Genomic DNA, 15,872 nt, shown 5'->3' on the forward strand with positions numbered 1-15,872 from the left:
TAAAACACCGAACTGTGTAACAGTGAACCCTGTGTGGATGACTGTGATTAATAGTACAAATATAAAAATGTTCTTTGATGAACTAGAACAAATATGCATCACTATTACATGGGGACAAATGCACCTAATGCAAACAATGGACTGTAGTGAACGGTAATATTTTAATATTCTTTCATCAACAGAAACAAATGTACTCCACCAATGCTAAGGGTCAACAACAGGAGGGGATAATGGTTATGAGGTGTTTTTGTTTGTTTTTTTGAGTAATTAAAATGTTCTAAAATTGACTGTAGTGATGAATGCACAGCTTGATTATACTGTGAACGACTGATTGTATACTTTGGATGGATTATACGGTATGTGGATATATCGCAACAAAACTGCTTAAAGAAAAAACAAAGTAAATAGCTACAGAATTTAAAAGGTAAATCATAAGAGGCTAATTATCCATTGTTCACTTAAAAAATTATCTGAATGGAGTCCAAATCCTTTTTAAGATGACTTTGAAGTGTTGGATACAAATAACAAAGATCGGTGGCCTAGCAATATCTTTATTACACTGAATATGGTGTGTTTGCAACTTCCTCCCACTGATGATTTTGTACCTGGTGAATATTGTACCAGTAGTGGGCTCTCCAGAAACACCCGCTGAACGTTTGAGTGAATGAATGTATGAATGAAGTGCCACATTCTCCATGACAGTTATCTATAGAAGGTCCTGTGCCTCTCTGCAAAGCACAGACCCTCCTGTGGGGCCGCAAATTCAATTATACCAGGCTCATTCCATCCTGTGCAGACTGAGCAACTGTAAAGCTCTGCCCAAAACTACCAAGATTTATTAAGTTCCCTGTAAACACTGGATGAAATGCTTTGTACTGAAATAATTCCATTATGGATACCTTCCCATTGCTGCCTCCCCTCTCTTTCTAGGGTACTGCATTTTCTTTCCAGTAATTCCAAGTCCTGCCTGACACATTCTATTTACAGACGGAAAGGCAGATGTTAGAAAAATTTCTATTTTTAAAAGTGGCTTCAAGTTTTACGCATCTGATGTTGCTGGTTGCTCTGGCACTGCCTTTTCATCAGGACAGTGTTCTCGTTGATCATGCAGCCATTTCTAATACAGCTTTAGCTTTGAGAGTTTGTTTCTTACCTTAGAGAATCTTAAGGCTTATGAAGTACTTACACTTCCTGGGTGTCACTTAATCACCAAGAAAGAAAAAAAACTGGATATGTTATATAAAAAATGGTATTTATTTTTGTTTTAGCTTTTAAAATCCATTGTGTACTGAATGATATGCTGGACAAAGCTGTGGCTTGAAAAAGGAAAATGTACTAGAGAACACCAGAAAATGTCCCAATAATCAATGTTTAAGAGGAAGAGACATGGAGGGAGAGAATCTGTCTCTCCTACTTCTTCTCATGGTTCCGGGTAGGACCTGCTGCCCTAGAAATGGGCAGTGCCTTTTGGGCAGAGAGGTGGTCTCAGCCTTTGTGATCTCTGACCTGTGGAAGTACGGGGCTTGTCACATGGCTGCCGCAGCCCACCTCACCAACCACACTGCTTAGTCCCTCTCATACAGCCGCCCATAGAGAGCCGCTGTCACTAGGCCAGACGACAGTCCACTTTTCCTCAGGAAATAGTGGTCATTCTCCCAGCCAAGCTGCCCAGGGGCTTCCAGGGTCATCCCTGAAGTCAGAAGTAGAGGAAAGATATAGGAAGTACTAAAGTTCCCCCACAGGTGAAATTCAAATATTCCTGCGGCCTCTGTGATCTCTTGCCCACAGGTGTCAAAGCCAAGACCCCCACACTTGACCAGGGCACAAACCTGAATGTAGTAAGTGCCATGCACTGTGTGAAGGCCATCAAAGACACCCAGGGCATAGAGCTCTCTGGACACTTCAGGCCTCTGGTAGAGTAAATAACAACAGAGGCCTTTTGCACAGACATGGAGATAGCCTTCCTTTCCCCATACAGGGACCAGCGTGAAATTGTCATACATCATCTCAGAGTAAAATATGGGAAGAGTGTCCATATTCCATTTGGTGGCTTCTTCACAATGGACTTCTTGTGCGTCCTTCTCACAGTATGGATCACCTGCCAAGATTTTTAAAAACTTACTATGGGAAGGATCCATTTTACCTGTTGCATTCTCTGTAGCAATGAGACCTAGTGGATTTTTGGCTATCTGGGCAATTATAAGGTGACCTTGGGGGTTTTCCATATCATGGTACCAAAATGACTTCTGAGGGGTGTGTATGCCACTCCCTGTCATCCCCAGAGATGGGTGGTGGACATTAGCTGCCAGCACATTGATGCCAAAGGCAATGGCTAAAGCTTGTTGGATCTGAATGGCTGCCAAGAGTGGAAGCTGGTTCATCCAGGCAGTTGGATATACAATATGTTTAACATCAAAGTCTCTGAGGAGTCTGATGGTAGGGTCAAAGAACAGTATGTCAAAGCAAGTGAAAATGCCAAACTTGCCAGCAAAGGGGGTATCGAAGGTGATGTGATCCACCTCGAGAGGGACATCAAAAGCTGCCTCAAAGTAGAGGTTGTGCTTGCGGTAGCGGTCAACAAGGGTTCCATTCTCGCTGAACACAACATTGGTGTTAAACTGGTATCTCCCATCGTTAGGGCACCGTGGGTCACTGTTGTAACAAGGCTGCTTTGTTCCAAGATTGGCTACCAGAAACATCTCTCCCTTGATGGCCATACAACTCAAGCGCTGGAGGACCTAGAGATAAAGAGGTATAAATAAATGGACTTTTGAAAATCCTGCCTTTTGCCTTATATTGTTTAATGAAGAAGTTCCTGTATTGTTTCCATGAAATATAAACAGCTACTATAAGTTACTAAGTGTAGGTTTTGTGTAGCAACTAGGAAACTAAACAACAGGCTTCTACTTTTTCACTTGTGGTTTGTTCTTTATAAATATAGAGTCATGTATTTCTTTAATAATTTATAAACATAAAGTTCCATAGATGAATAAATGCCTGTGTAATACCAGACATTCCTTAATTGAATGAATGCGTAGTACATGGATTTGGGTTTGATTTTTAGGATCCTATTTTCTCCTTTCAGTCTTGACTTTTGGTCCCTGCTTGATTCATCTCCCCATGCCCTCTGTCCACTGAGGAAACTTGGAATCTTTACCCACCTCTGTGTCATTGAAACGGTGGGGCTCTAGGCATGGGTTCCACTTCACCAACTGGGGAGATGGCATGAAGTCCAAAAATGGGTAAATGGATGTTCTTGTAAAATTGAAACCATGAATGCCATCTTCTGGAAACACTATAATCTGTGCACCCTGTGAGTCAAAACATCAATGTACAATCTATAATTAGATGATAGGAAATACCACTCCATTCATTTGTTCATTCTTTCCTAAATTCATATGACAATCATTCAGCCAGAAGTACAAAGATGGTGGCTGGACTCTCATCTTAGGGAAGATGTTTCACTTGGCCTAATTCTGAGGGAACAGAGACAAAGTCCTCTTGCAACACTCACTACCTTTGCCTGGGGAGATGTCAGAAAAGGAGAGAATGTGTGAGCTTTGTTGAAGGGAGGAGTTTACCAAGTGAACTGTGAGGACAGGTTTGGAGTTCTTGGTGGTGCAATGGGAGATGAGGTGGGTTATAAAGGGCCTTGTGTATTGAGGCCATTAACAAATATGGCATCTCTTCCAGTCCAGTGGTTCTCAATCTTCATTGTGCAGCAGAATCAGATGGGAACTTCTGAAAGAATACTGATGCCAGGGCCCCACAGTTAAAAAAGTCTGATTTAATTGATTGTGGGTGAGGTCCTGGCAACAGTGGTTGTTTCAAAGTGCCTAGAGGCACAGCCAAGGTTGGGACCCACAGGGCTAGTCAAGAAATTAAATGTGTTGATTTCAGGGTAGAACAAGAATTCACTCTAAATTACATTTTCCAATCTGGGAATTAGGAGGGTTCTTTTAGAACTCTGACCACCCTTAAGGCCCTTTCCCACACCCTGGGCTCCCCGGCTGGGACAGCCCGGGGCTCCCTGTGACGTCAGCAGCAACCGAAGGAAATCCAAACCACAGGGAAGCACTCAGTTTCTGCGCCAGGGCCTCATTCTTCTGCTGATCTCCATTTACAGGGCTTAAAATGTCAAGCCTGGAGCACTGGCCCTGATGTGGAATGTGGAGTAGAAGGCAGCGAAGGCACGAATAATCTAAAACAGCAGGCAGTTTGAGTCATTTCTTTCTGAAATACACTGCAAAGTTTTTAATTATACATTTTTTTGGTTTGGCTATAAAATGGTCAAAACCTTGTAGAAAATTTGGAGAACAATATGAACGAGGTAAGAATTCATGATTCTATAACACAGACATTTATTGTTAATATTTTGGCTCTTTGTTATTATTCTGTGTGTGTATGTGTGTATAATTGAGATAATAAATACAGGGTTTTGCATCTTCACTTTTCTTACTACATAGGATATCAAGAACCTTCAAAAATATCATTTGTGATGACTGCATTACATTTAAAATGATGTACTTTATCCTCTATTGTTTGACATTGGAATTATTCCCAGTTTTTTGTAATATAAAGAACACTGTGGTGATCATTTGCATATGGGTGCTCAAAACATTTATTGAGTGTACACATATCTTTGATCAAATATGATTATTTCTTCTGAATAAAGTCTTATAAAGGGTACTACAGGTCAAAGGGAATGAAAAACTAAGTTCTTAACGCACATTGCCAAATAGCTTTCCAGAAAGGTTATACCAATGCACACTTCCTCCAGCAGAGTATGAGATTGGACATCTCATTTTAAACTTAACAATGAATATATAAAGAAAAAATATTGTAAACTTGGAAATAAAGCAAGGAGATGAATGTATCCCCTTTCAAAATTATACTGGGGTACTGTTTAACTGGATCACTCAGGGATATTTAATTATCAGGAGAATGCACTGTTTGACGTCATTATTTAGTAAAAGCTCACCCCACGGATTACAATTTATTATCCCAGAGGACATTATCCAGCTGTCTATCTATTAGCAAATTCATTTCAGCATTTATTTAACTCACACACACGCTTCCATTCCTTAAATTCTCCTTTGAACCAGCTCTCCATCTTAGTGGCTCCCTCATTAATTAATGAGTTAAATAAAAGCTTTGGCAAATGCTCATTCTATATTTGTAAGACAATCATGTCTTTGACTTTTTGAAAGTTATATTTGGATAAACATATCCTTTTTAAAAATCAAAACAAAACTGTGGGCACTGAATGATTTCTTATGAACAATAACATTTGAGTTATGCATAATATTATATTAATATTAAAATTAATATTCCCCTCAGAAACTTCAGGTATTTATGTGACCCCTGAGACTCAGAGCACTGAAGCTATGAGAGTCAGCAGTACCCCCTACAGGAACTGTTTAAAAAGCTGAAAAAGTGATCAGACTTTGAGTAGTGACATGAAGGAAGCTGATCTGGATAGGACTAAGTAAATCAGATAAACAGGGTAAAAAGGATGATATCTTCCATATTCTCAAACTTCAACTTCTGTATGAGACTAAAGGGACAGATGTTTTTTGGTGCAAAATTTATATTTTGGGTAGGGCATTACCTAATTTAAGTTGTATGATCAATTTACTTGAACACCACAAGTAAATGGAATCTTGAATAGGGTGTGAGATTTTGTTGGTTTGTCCAGTTCAGTGTGGTGTCACGATATATCTCAGAGTAATTTGGGCGGTGAATAAAGAAGTATTTGCAAGGTCCCCTTGGGGAACTGGGGAGAAAGGAGGAAATATTTAATTTCCCCATGTGGAGAATTTCTGATATTCTTGTAAGCAGTGGGGTCAACCAAATCAATAGGCCAAGCCCTAAGTCTTGGGGTTTGCCCCTGTGAAGTTTATTCCTTAAAAAAAAAAAAAAAAAAAAAAAACAGGCTAAGCCAACTTAAAATGATGCCTAAGAGTCACCCCCGGAGAACATCTTTTGTTGCTCAGCTGTGGCCTCTATCTCTAAGCCAACTTGGCAGGCAAACTCACTGCCCTCCCCGCCACATGGGACATGACTTTCAGGGACATAAATCTCCCTGGCAACGTGGGACAGAAATCCTGAGCTGACCCGGGACCTGGTATCATGGGATTGAGAAAGCCTTCTTGACCAAAAGGGGGAAGAGATAAACGAGACAAAATAAAGTTTCAGTGGCTGAGAGATTTCATACAGAGTCAAGAGGTTATCTTGGAGGTTATTATTATGCATTATATAGACATCCCTTTTCAGTTTATGGTGTATTGGAGTGGCTGGAGAGAAGTACCTGAAACTGTTGAACTGTGTGCAATAGCTTTGATCTTGAACATGAGTGTATAAAGATATAACTTTTACAATGTGATTGTGGGATTGTGAAAACCTTGTGTTGTTGCTCCCATCTGTCCTATCCAGGTAATGGACAGGTGAATAAAAAAATAAGGACAAAAGAATAAGTAATAGGGGGACAAAGGGTAAAATAAATTGGGTCGATGGAAATACTAGTGGTTAATGAGAGGGAGGGGAAAGGGCTATTATGTTTGAGTTTTTTCTTTTTTCTTTTTCTGTAGTGATGCAAATGTTCCAAAAATGATCATGGTGATAAATATACAACCATGTGATGATATTGCGAGCTACTGATTGTACACCATGTATGGAATGTATATTTGTGAAGATTTATCAATAACAAAATATATATATATTTTAATTAATATTCTCTGAGCACATATCCACAGAATGCTCTCAAGTGGATCCCTGTCATTTGGAGGACTAAGGGCACAGCTGGGAATTTTTTACACTAACTTCAGCATAGGAATAAATGAGGTGTATATCAAGTGTGTAAATAACACGGAGGTAACTGATATGCTGGATGTCAGTGAAGATCCCCATATAGTCCAACAGGCTGGAATGATGAAATTTAACAGCATAAATGTGAAGTCTTGCTCTCAGATTAAATAAATGAACTTTGTTAGTACAGGATGGCAATGGTGGCATGTGTGTCTGTGTGTGTGACAAAGGTTCAGAAGTTTTAGTCAATAGCAGGTATTTTATAAATCTACATGAGATGTGGCTATCACAAGTCTCTTGGGGAGAGTTTCTAGAATGAGAGAGCTGAGAACTCTCTCCCATCCTGCCCTTATCAGACTGAAACAAGACAACTGTGTACAGTTCCAGGTTTGTAAATAACCTGGAAAGTCTTGACTGGAAATTGCATCACCTAAGGAGCTCCAGAAGGGACAGGGACAAATAACCTGGAGAGACGCCTTGGAGAACCATGTCAGCTGTCCTCAAGTGTGGGAAAGATGGTGCACCCCTGGTAAAGGGACTCGGTCTGTTCTGTTTTGTCATAGGACAAAACAATGGGTGGACAGCTATAGGACGGCCAACTGCTGCTCATTGGAAGGAAGAATTTTCCAGAAGTTCCCCTGTTCTCAACTGGAAAGAATGAACCATGAGTTCAAGAAGAAGCTGGACACCTCAGACTGGGGATAAGAGAGAGGAGTTCCACCATTAGAAGCTGGACCATGTCTCTAAGCTCCCTCCTAACATCAGCTGTGTGTGTGTGTATGTTTGTGGGTGTTTCTTATAAACTGAAATTTTAAAATCTTGCAGTAAGTAGAGCTGTCCAGAAAACCCTAACTATCCTGATCAGAGACAGGGGCTGTTTGTGGCAGGACCTGCTAACATGACCAATTCTGCCCCTTAAATTCACAGATATCATGGTAAGTTTTGCTCACATTAAGCTTACTTCCTGTCATGGCAGAACAGGGCTTACTCAAGGAGTCAAGTATGGTCATCCCACCACCAGGGTTAAAGCCCAAACTTCCCTTTGACTACGGGTTTGCCAGAAGAACATTGTATTTGCTATTTCACAGGGCATTTTCTTACAGTAATATGTGGCACTGATGTTTCCTTCTCCTTCATTCCCACCCTTCCTGGCAGGAATGGGAACTGTGTGCCAAGCAGGAAGCCTTCACAGGGCTGGCACCAACCTTTGCTTTGTCTGGTTGGGCTCGGTTCTGTCTCAGACTCTTCAGAGCCTAGCACAGGAAGCAGATATGAGCCCCAAATAATCTGAAGGCAGCAAACCGCAGTTCTTACCATTTCAGTTATGCTTTGAATGCCTCAGAGACGGTGAGATGCCAAAATATCCAGTGGTTTTCAAATTTTTCTTCACATTAGAATCTCCTGGGGAGCTTTAAATTATCTCAGTGTCTAAGCCATACCCCAGACCAATTACAAAACAAAATCTCTGGGCAGGGCCCAAGTACTCATACTGTTTACATGATGCCTATGCACAGCCACATTTGAAACCCAGTATCCAGCCCATCCATGGCTTCTCAACTTGAAATGCAAACACACTAGCTGGGGATCTGGCTAAAATGTAAATTATGATCCAGCAGATCTGGGGTGGGACCTGAGATTTTGCCTTTCTAACAAGCTCCCAGATGCTGCTGGTCCAAGAACAAGTCTCTGAGTGGCAAGACTCTAGTCAACTGACTACTTCAATTCAGGTTACCAGCTGGACGACTTCCTAGAGGGGTTTTAGGAAGCCTGGGGTTATCTACAAATTGATCAAGAGTGAAAGAGTGGTTTGCTCTGTTCTATGCGATAAACTCAGGTTACAAGGGAGGGGCATTTCTTGCCTTCTGGGCTGCATTCATCACTTGCTCTTCATAGATGTCGAGGTTCTGGTTCATTAGCTCCAAGGCCTGCTCGCGAGTGGCGAGAGCCAGAGGGTTCGGACTCAGGATGGACTCATGCTCATAGACGGCAGCCATGTAGTGCTCAGCCACGAGATGTTCAAGCCCTGAGTGCTCCCTGCCGTGGGCTCCCAGGGCAACCACGAAGCAGCCACAGAGGAACAGAGCAAGCTTACTGCTGCTGGCTCCAGACATAATGCAGACCATAAATCTAAAACGTAATGGGGCAAGGGGAAAACAGCTGAATAAAGAATTCTGCCAAGAACATAAAATTTGCAGCTGTGATTTATTAATCCAAGCAATTAAACTCACCCACAGTGAGTTTACACTGATACTGCAACTCAAAGAGTTTGTTTCACAGTCCTAATAAAAGGGTATGTGTTTCTCACCAAACACATAGCAAGCTACGTTTAAAACAGCTTACTGTGTTAACAGTCTGGTTTTAGGACATTTCCAAAACAGACTCAAAGTTTGCCACGATTTTCTTACCCAGGGTTCAGCAAGACTGCAGTGTGTCACTACTTGCTTTTATTAAGCAATAATAATTTTCTCACATTTTACATAATTCTGCAACATATTCCACCCTCTGCCCCTTGCCCTCTACATGCACAAACAATAAGACGGATCTATACCAGCTATGATTAGATTTTGTGATCTTAATAATACAGCGTGGCTTTCCTAGCCATGAAAACCTGATGAGGTTAAAATTTCCTTACATTTCTGTAGTTAATCATGAAAATAAAAGCCAAGTCTCCTCCTCAGCACAACATTCTTTATTTGGTACAGAGAAACTGCTGATTTCTACTTAATGGTTGTGGATAGGCAGAAAGGTTTCCAATCAAAGCACGACTTTTGTTTTTCTTCCTTGAACCTGAAAATGCGCCATTTTCACATCATTGCTTTCTCACCTTTTGTCACTCCAAAACTCTTGTTCAAAAGCATAATTGTTGGGTAATAAAATCCTTTTGCAATGAGAAAATGCAATTTTCTAGAAAGTAAACTCAGCTTTGTAGCTCCTACCACAAGTTATAATGTCACTACAATGACACTCTGTATTTGCCTTTTTTTTTTTCAAGAATAGGAATTTTTTATCTCTAATAGATACATGTTACAGAATATCAGCCTGGCCTCCCCATTGAAGCTCCCTCCTCCAACACACAGATTTACCAGATCTGGTGCAGCAAAGCCAGGCTGCTTGTTCTACAGAAATGGGCTAGGGCTGAGGAACTGACTGGGCCAACCACTCAGGAATGTGGATTAAACATCAAGATAACACAGACAAATTGATGAGTCATATGGCTGTCCTTTAAAAAGAAAATAACACATTGTACAAGTCTCACTTCATCACTCCTATGTGCTTTCATTTCACAACCAAACTCCACAGGTCACATACTCCTTTTTATTTTTCTGTGAATAATTTCAGAAACAAAAGTAACCATCATTATTTTCAGCAATAGAATAAAGATTAGAGATGCTCATTCAGAATCCTTGCAAAATTAATACTTCTCAGAATGAGCAGCTTTCTCTTAGCCCAACCCCTGTTCCATCTCAAACTGTTACTTCTTTCCCCAGGGAAATAAATACCATCCAAATAACAGCCCCCAGGATTTGTTGCCATTCATGTGGGATACTGTAAACAACGCTTTAAGATATGAACAACAGGCCTTTGAGTAAGTGTCATGAGATTTCCAGTAGAAACAAAAGTATAACTGACAAGCTTTCTTATCTGAATTTTGCCTCTGAAGACAAGCAAAAAATACTTTTAACTATCTCAAAAATTTATTTTACATTCAATCTCTGATTTCATAATGATGATACTGGAGAGTGGCTTTCAGGGAGAACTTTCATCTTCAAAGTCGTATTCACAACCTTTCTAAGAATAAAGCAATGGCTTCACTGACACGTAGGGAAACAGGTTGGGGCATATGAACAAGTCCCTGGTGGAGGCGGATCAGGAGTTCCTGGGGCTGAAGGTGATGCTACCCCATCACTCCATGAAGCACTGAATACCACAGGTTTGGGAACACAGGACATGTGTTTAAGGAAATTGTAATCCAGCAAAATAAGGAAACTTCAAAACCAGCAAGATACCGCATTTATTTCTATCTTGGGAATAAAACTTTTACTATTTATAAAAGGAGCCTGGTAGAAGAGCTGTAAAGTGCAATCATCTGTGTGTGAACAAAGGTAGGTCGATAATAAAAGGTTACACAGATTCAAGCAGGTTTTATAATTGAGAAGTTAAGATTAACAAATGATTTTGATCACAGAATCATTACATAGATGTTTTTCTTTTTATCGTAGACTAAGTAGAAGTTAATACCTGAAATTAATGAAACTCAACTAGTCTCATACTTATTTATACTTACTATTGTAATGGTTACTCTGGCATCATCTCAGCCCTGTTTATGTTTACTACTGTAATGGTAACAACTCCATTCCCTCTTGTTTGAATCCATAAAAACCCTAAGCTCAGACTTGGGGAGACGGTTTTTTGGACCAATAGGCCATCCGATTTCCAGCTTTGAGGGTAGCACTAAACTCTTTCCCTCTTTGAAACCCCTGTTATGCGCATCAGGCAAAGCACCTATTGCTTTTGTCCCACATCAGTATTCATGCTCAAAAGAATGCAAGCTTAATGAGGTAGGACAGAATGAATAATTACAATAAAAACAGGGTCAACAGTGTGCCTTTCCAAAATAGTGGAAGTTGAACCAAACTTTCAAAGGCTGAATTTCTTTCTTTCTTTGGCACCACAATCACCATTTCAGGACAAACGAAACAGAGCCCTTAGGCAGTGACTGTGAAGAAGGGCACAGCAGTCAGCAAATGCGGAGTGCTTACTCTGTCAAGTGGCAGGACCAGAAGTGCCAAGCCAAGCCCAGACAGTTCTCCATGCTTACCAGGAGCTGACTTATGATATTATATACAAGTGGACTATGGTTGGGGGCCACCCAGGAACAAGGGGTTCTGGAAGTCTAGGGGTTCTTGAAACTCCAGCAACTGATTCATCTTGAGAGCTCGTCAGGAACTGGGAGCATAAAGAAAATGGTGAAATAGCAATGTGCGCGCCCAGCATGAAAAGGTCACAACACACTCTCTTCCCTTGGAGGGCATTTGACACAAGAGACTAAACCGCATGTGGTTGGCTACAAGGTGCTTCCATCCGCTGTTCCATATGCTCTACCTTCTCTTCACCACAACCCTCCGAGAAGGGTGATCAGCCCCTTTTACAGAGGAGGAAGCTAAGCCCATAAGTTAAATGAGGTGCCTTGAACCCACCAGCGGTAGACAGCAGAGCCAGGACCGTGCTCACTCCACACATCCGTCCAACAGGTGAAAGCCAAGCATGGGTGTTGGCACCAGGATACAGCAGTAAAATATGCTGCATATTTTTCACATTTTAAAATAGTACTCTCTTGAAAAGGCAAGTTACAGTCTGGGAGAAGATATTTGCAAATCACATATCCAACAACAGATTAATATCTAGAATGTTTTACTGTTGTGCAAAAAACTTAAACAGGCATTTCACCTAAGAGGATATAAAGATGCTGTTAAAAGAAATAAAACAAACTAGAATTTCTATGGCTAAGGGTTTTAAAATGGAATCAGGAGGTCATTCTGGATGTTAATCTTTGGTAGGTTTCAGCCAGATATCACAAACTGCCAAAGGATGCAAAGCCTCAAGCCAAGTGTTCCTCAAAATCCTAAGGACCACTGACCCCACCACCACCACCACCACGTGGGACATGACTCCCAGGGTCTCCCTGGCAGTGTGGGACAGAACTCCTGGGGATGAACCAGGACCTGGCATCATGGGATTGAGAAAGCCTTCTTGACCAAAAGGGAGAAGAGAGAAATAAGACAAAATAAAGTTTCTCAAGTAGAGTTAAGAGGTTATCCTGGAGGTTATTCTTATGCATTACATAAATATCCCTTTTAGTTTATGGTATACTGGAGTGGGTGGAAGGAAGTACCTGAAACTGTTGAGCTGTGTTCCAGTAGCCCTGATTCCTAAAGACAGTTGTATAACTATATAGCTTTTACAATGTAACTGTATGATTGTGAAAACCTTGTGTGTGATGCTCCCTTTATCACTGGTATGGACAGATGAGTAAAAAATAAGGACAAAAAAATAATAATAATGGGGGGGGATAAGGGGTAAAAAATAAAAATACCGGTAGTCAATGAGAGGGAGGGGTAAGGAGTATGGGATGTATATGTTTTTTCGTTTGTTTGTTTTTTATTTCTTTTTCTGAAGTGATGTAAATGCTATACAAATGATCATGACCATGAATACACAACTATGTGATGATATTGTGAGCCACTGATTGCATATTTTGGATGGACTGTATGGTGTGTGAAGGTATCTCAATAAAAATATTTAAAACAAACAAATAAAAAACCTCTAAGGACCTCCAGACACCCACAAAGATACAAACAAACCACCAAATACAGAACTCAATTAACTATCTAACCTGAAGGAATCTTCTTTTCCTTTAAAAACCCTTGCCTGGAAATGCCAAGAGGATACAATTTGGGCTGTTACCTGAATCTGTCCTCCAGAAAATGCAATTCTAAGAACCCAAATAAATGCCTTTATTGCCTGTAGGCTTAGTTTGTTGTTTCTAGGTTGACAATGGCAAATTAAGATATTCAAAAAATAAGAAGATATTCAACATCAGTAGCCATCAGAAAAATGCAAATTAAAATCCCAATGAGATGTCACAGCAAATTATCAAACAGATAAAATTAAAATTGGTGATCATCAGTGAACTTAAATGTCATAGAATTATATACTTCAAATGGTTAAAATGATTAAAAAGTGGATAAAAGGAACATGTGCTCTCTCTGTATTAATTCTTACAAATGCATGGAAATCTACAGTTATCTCAAAGTAAAAAAGTTTAATTAAAAAAAAGACTTCTTGGGTGGTGCAATGGTGGCTCAGTGGCAAAGTTCTCGCTTGCCATGCCAGAGACCCGGGTTCAATTCCTGGAGCCTGCCCCCCCCCCCCAAAAGACCTCTTTTGACACCACCACTCCCAAGTACCACCCATTTGTCTGCTCTCTCTACAGCAGAACTTGAAAGAGTTGCCTATACACACTGCCTCCAATTCCTCTTTTCCCACTCTCTCTGGAACCTACTCTAGACTGGTTTTCACTCCCATTGCTCCCCAGAAACTACTTTTTGTCAAATCCTCAGTGACCTCCATGTTGCTAAATCCATATTGCTAATCTCACTTCTCCTATAAGCAGCATTTGACATAGCCAATCACTCCTTTTTATCCTTAAAAAACTTTCTTCACTTGATTTCTAGGCCACTCCTAGTTTTCTTCCTACCTCAACCGCCATTCCTTCTCATTCACCTCTGCTGGTTCTTTCTTAATACCCTGATCTCTAAACACTAGACTTCCTAATTACAGTCTTTACACACTTCTTTTCTCACTGCTCACCCACTCTTAGTGATTTCACCAAGTTCTCTGGCATTAAATATGATCTCTGTGCTGATGACTCCAAATTTACATCCCTAGCCTGGATTTTCATCCTGAATTCCAGACTCAAGTATCCAATTGTTTACTCACCATCTCTACTTAGATTTCAACTTAACACATGTAAAACTTTTTTCCTGTGGTCTTTGGCATCTCAGAAAATCCAACGTTCCTTCCAGCTCCATGTTTCTAGTTGCTCAGACCACAAAACCTGATGCCATCCTCTTGACTCATCATGTCTCTCGCATTTCCCATATGCACTGGTGAATTAGTGAATGCTGGTGAGTGGCTCTATCTTCAAAAATATCCCGATATCCACTATTACTTACCACCTCCCCACCTCCATGGTGGTCCAAGGTACCAACATCTCTCACTGAGTTATTGTACAAGCTTCCTTACAGTTGTCCTCTGACATTCTAGTCTCACTAGAGAAGCAGGAGGAGCTCCATTTATAGCATGTATCAGATCTGACACCTCTCTGCTCAAAATCCTCCAGTGACTCCCCTTTTCATACATAGTAAAAGCTGAAGTCCTTACAATATGCCAATAGGAATGATCCAGTAGACAGGAAACGACTGATGGGGTGGGGAGAAGATTGCTGAAGTGACATTTTTAAGTAAACATCCTTGATCTTTTAACTGCTCCACAGAAGCCTCGGCTTTTCATTTCATAATGAAAATGTTCCCCACACTAATCCTGATCATGAGGTTTCTTTGGTAACATTGTCAATCACAGGATATTTTTATACACAGGAACTTTTTCCCATCCTGCTAAAAGATTCATCTTAATAATTGGCTGCATTTCTTTTCTAGCCTTGCTATTACAATGACTTTTGCAATAAAATGCAAAGATTATTATTAAGATATTCCTAATAAGATGATTTCAGAGAAAGGTATATGCATTTAAAAATTTATATATAGATTTACTGCTCTTTTTAAGAAAAGACCTTGTCACTTTTTACTTGTCAGGGAGAATTACAGTCCCATGACTGGGAAAGGAGGCAGGAAAGACGGCAGGGGAAATGTCACATCCTGTGGAACAAAACTTGAGGGACCCGAAAAGTCATTAAGAATCAGCACCATATATGTTTCTATGCATATCTGACAGAATGCCAAGGAAAACACTGAAAAGTTCCAAATAGTTCAAACTCACTCCCTGAATTTTGTGATTCCTTGCCTAAATTCTCTTAGATAGGGAGGAAAAATAATGACCTAATTTACATAATCTGAATTTAAGGAAATCCCAAAGGGGACTTTTCCCAGAAAATCTTATAATTGTCCCTTGTTATCTGATTATGCTAGTTCTGAGCTATTCCTTCACCGGTCCCTGTAAAGGGTATTATCCTACTCATTGATGATTTCTGATGCTTTAATCTTCTCTTTCCATGGGCCACTGCTTCCTATTTCTTTGTAAATTTTGTAATCTTTTGTTGAAACCTGACATTTTGGTATTTTAATGTTACTACTGGAATTTAGACTTTGAGGCATCTGTTCTTTAAGCTTGTATACAGCTTGTTAGGACAGAGCTTTCTTTGAATGCCTGAAGCTAACAGGTAGAGACAGAGAGAGAGAGAGAGAGAGAGCAGTCAGCAGTCCTTCTGAACTACTCTCCCACAGCACTCTGTAAGAGAGCTCCTTCAATGGCTTTCCGCGTGCAGG

At 40.4% G+C, this 15,872-nt stretch overlaps 1 protein-coding gene across 2 annotated transcripts in view; it reads right to left on the reverse strand.

The window, feature by feature from the left end:
- Window positions 1-1,233: 1,233 nt before the first annotated feature.
- BTD (biotinidase) overlaps window positions 1,234-15,872 on the reverse strand; it is a 42,329-nt gene continuing 27,690 nt past the window's right edge. For both annotated transcript variants that reach the window (XM_077130082.1, XM_077130083.1), the window contains exons 2-4: window positions 8,667-8,934; window positions 3,162-3,311; window positions 1,234-2,738 (exon numbers count right to left, since the gene is read on the reverse strand). In XM_077130082.1, coding sequence (XP_076986197.1) covers window positions 1,566-2,738; window positions 3,162-3,311; window positions 8,667-8,934 — 1,591 coding nt within the window. In that variant the 3' untranslated portion in view covers window positions 1,234-1,565. The remainder of the gene's footprint in view (window positions 2,739-3,161; window positions 3,312-8,666; window positions 8,935-15,872) is intronic.

This window comes from Tamandua tetradactyla, chromosome 15, assembly GCF_023851605.1.
Source record: "Tamandua tetradactyla isolate mTamTet1 chromosome 15, mTamTet1.pri, whole genome shotgun sequence".
Taxonomy (NCBI): Eukaryota; Metazoa; Chordata; class Mammalia; order Pilosa; family Myrmecophagidae; genus Tamandua; species Tamandua tetradactyla.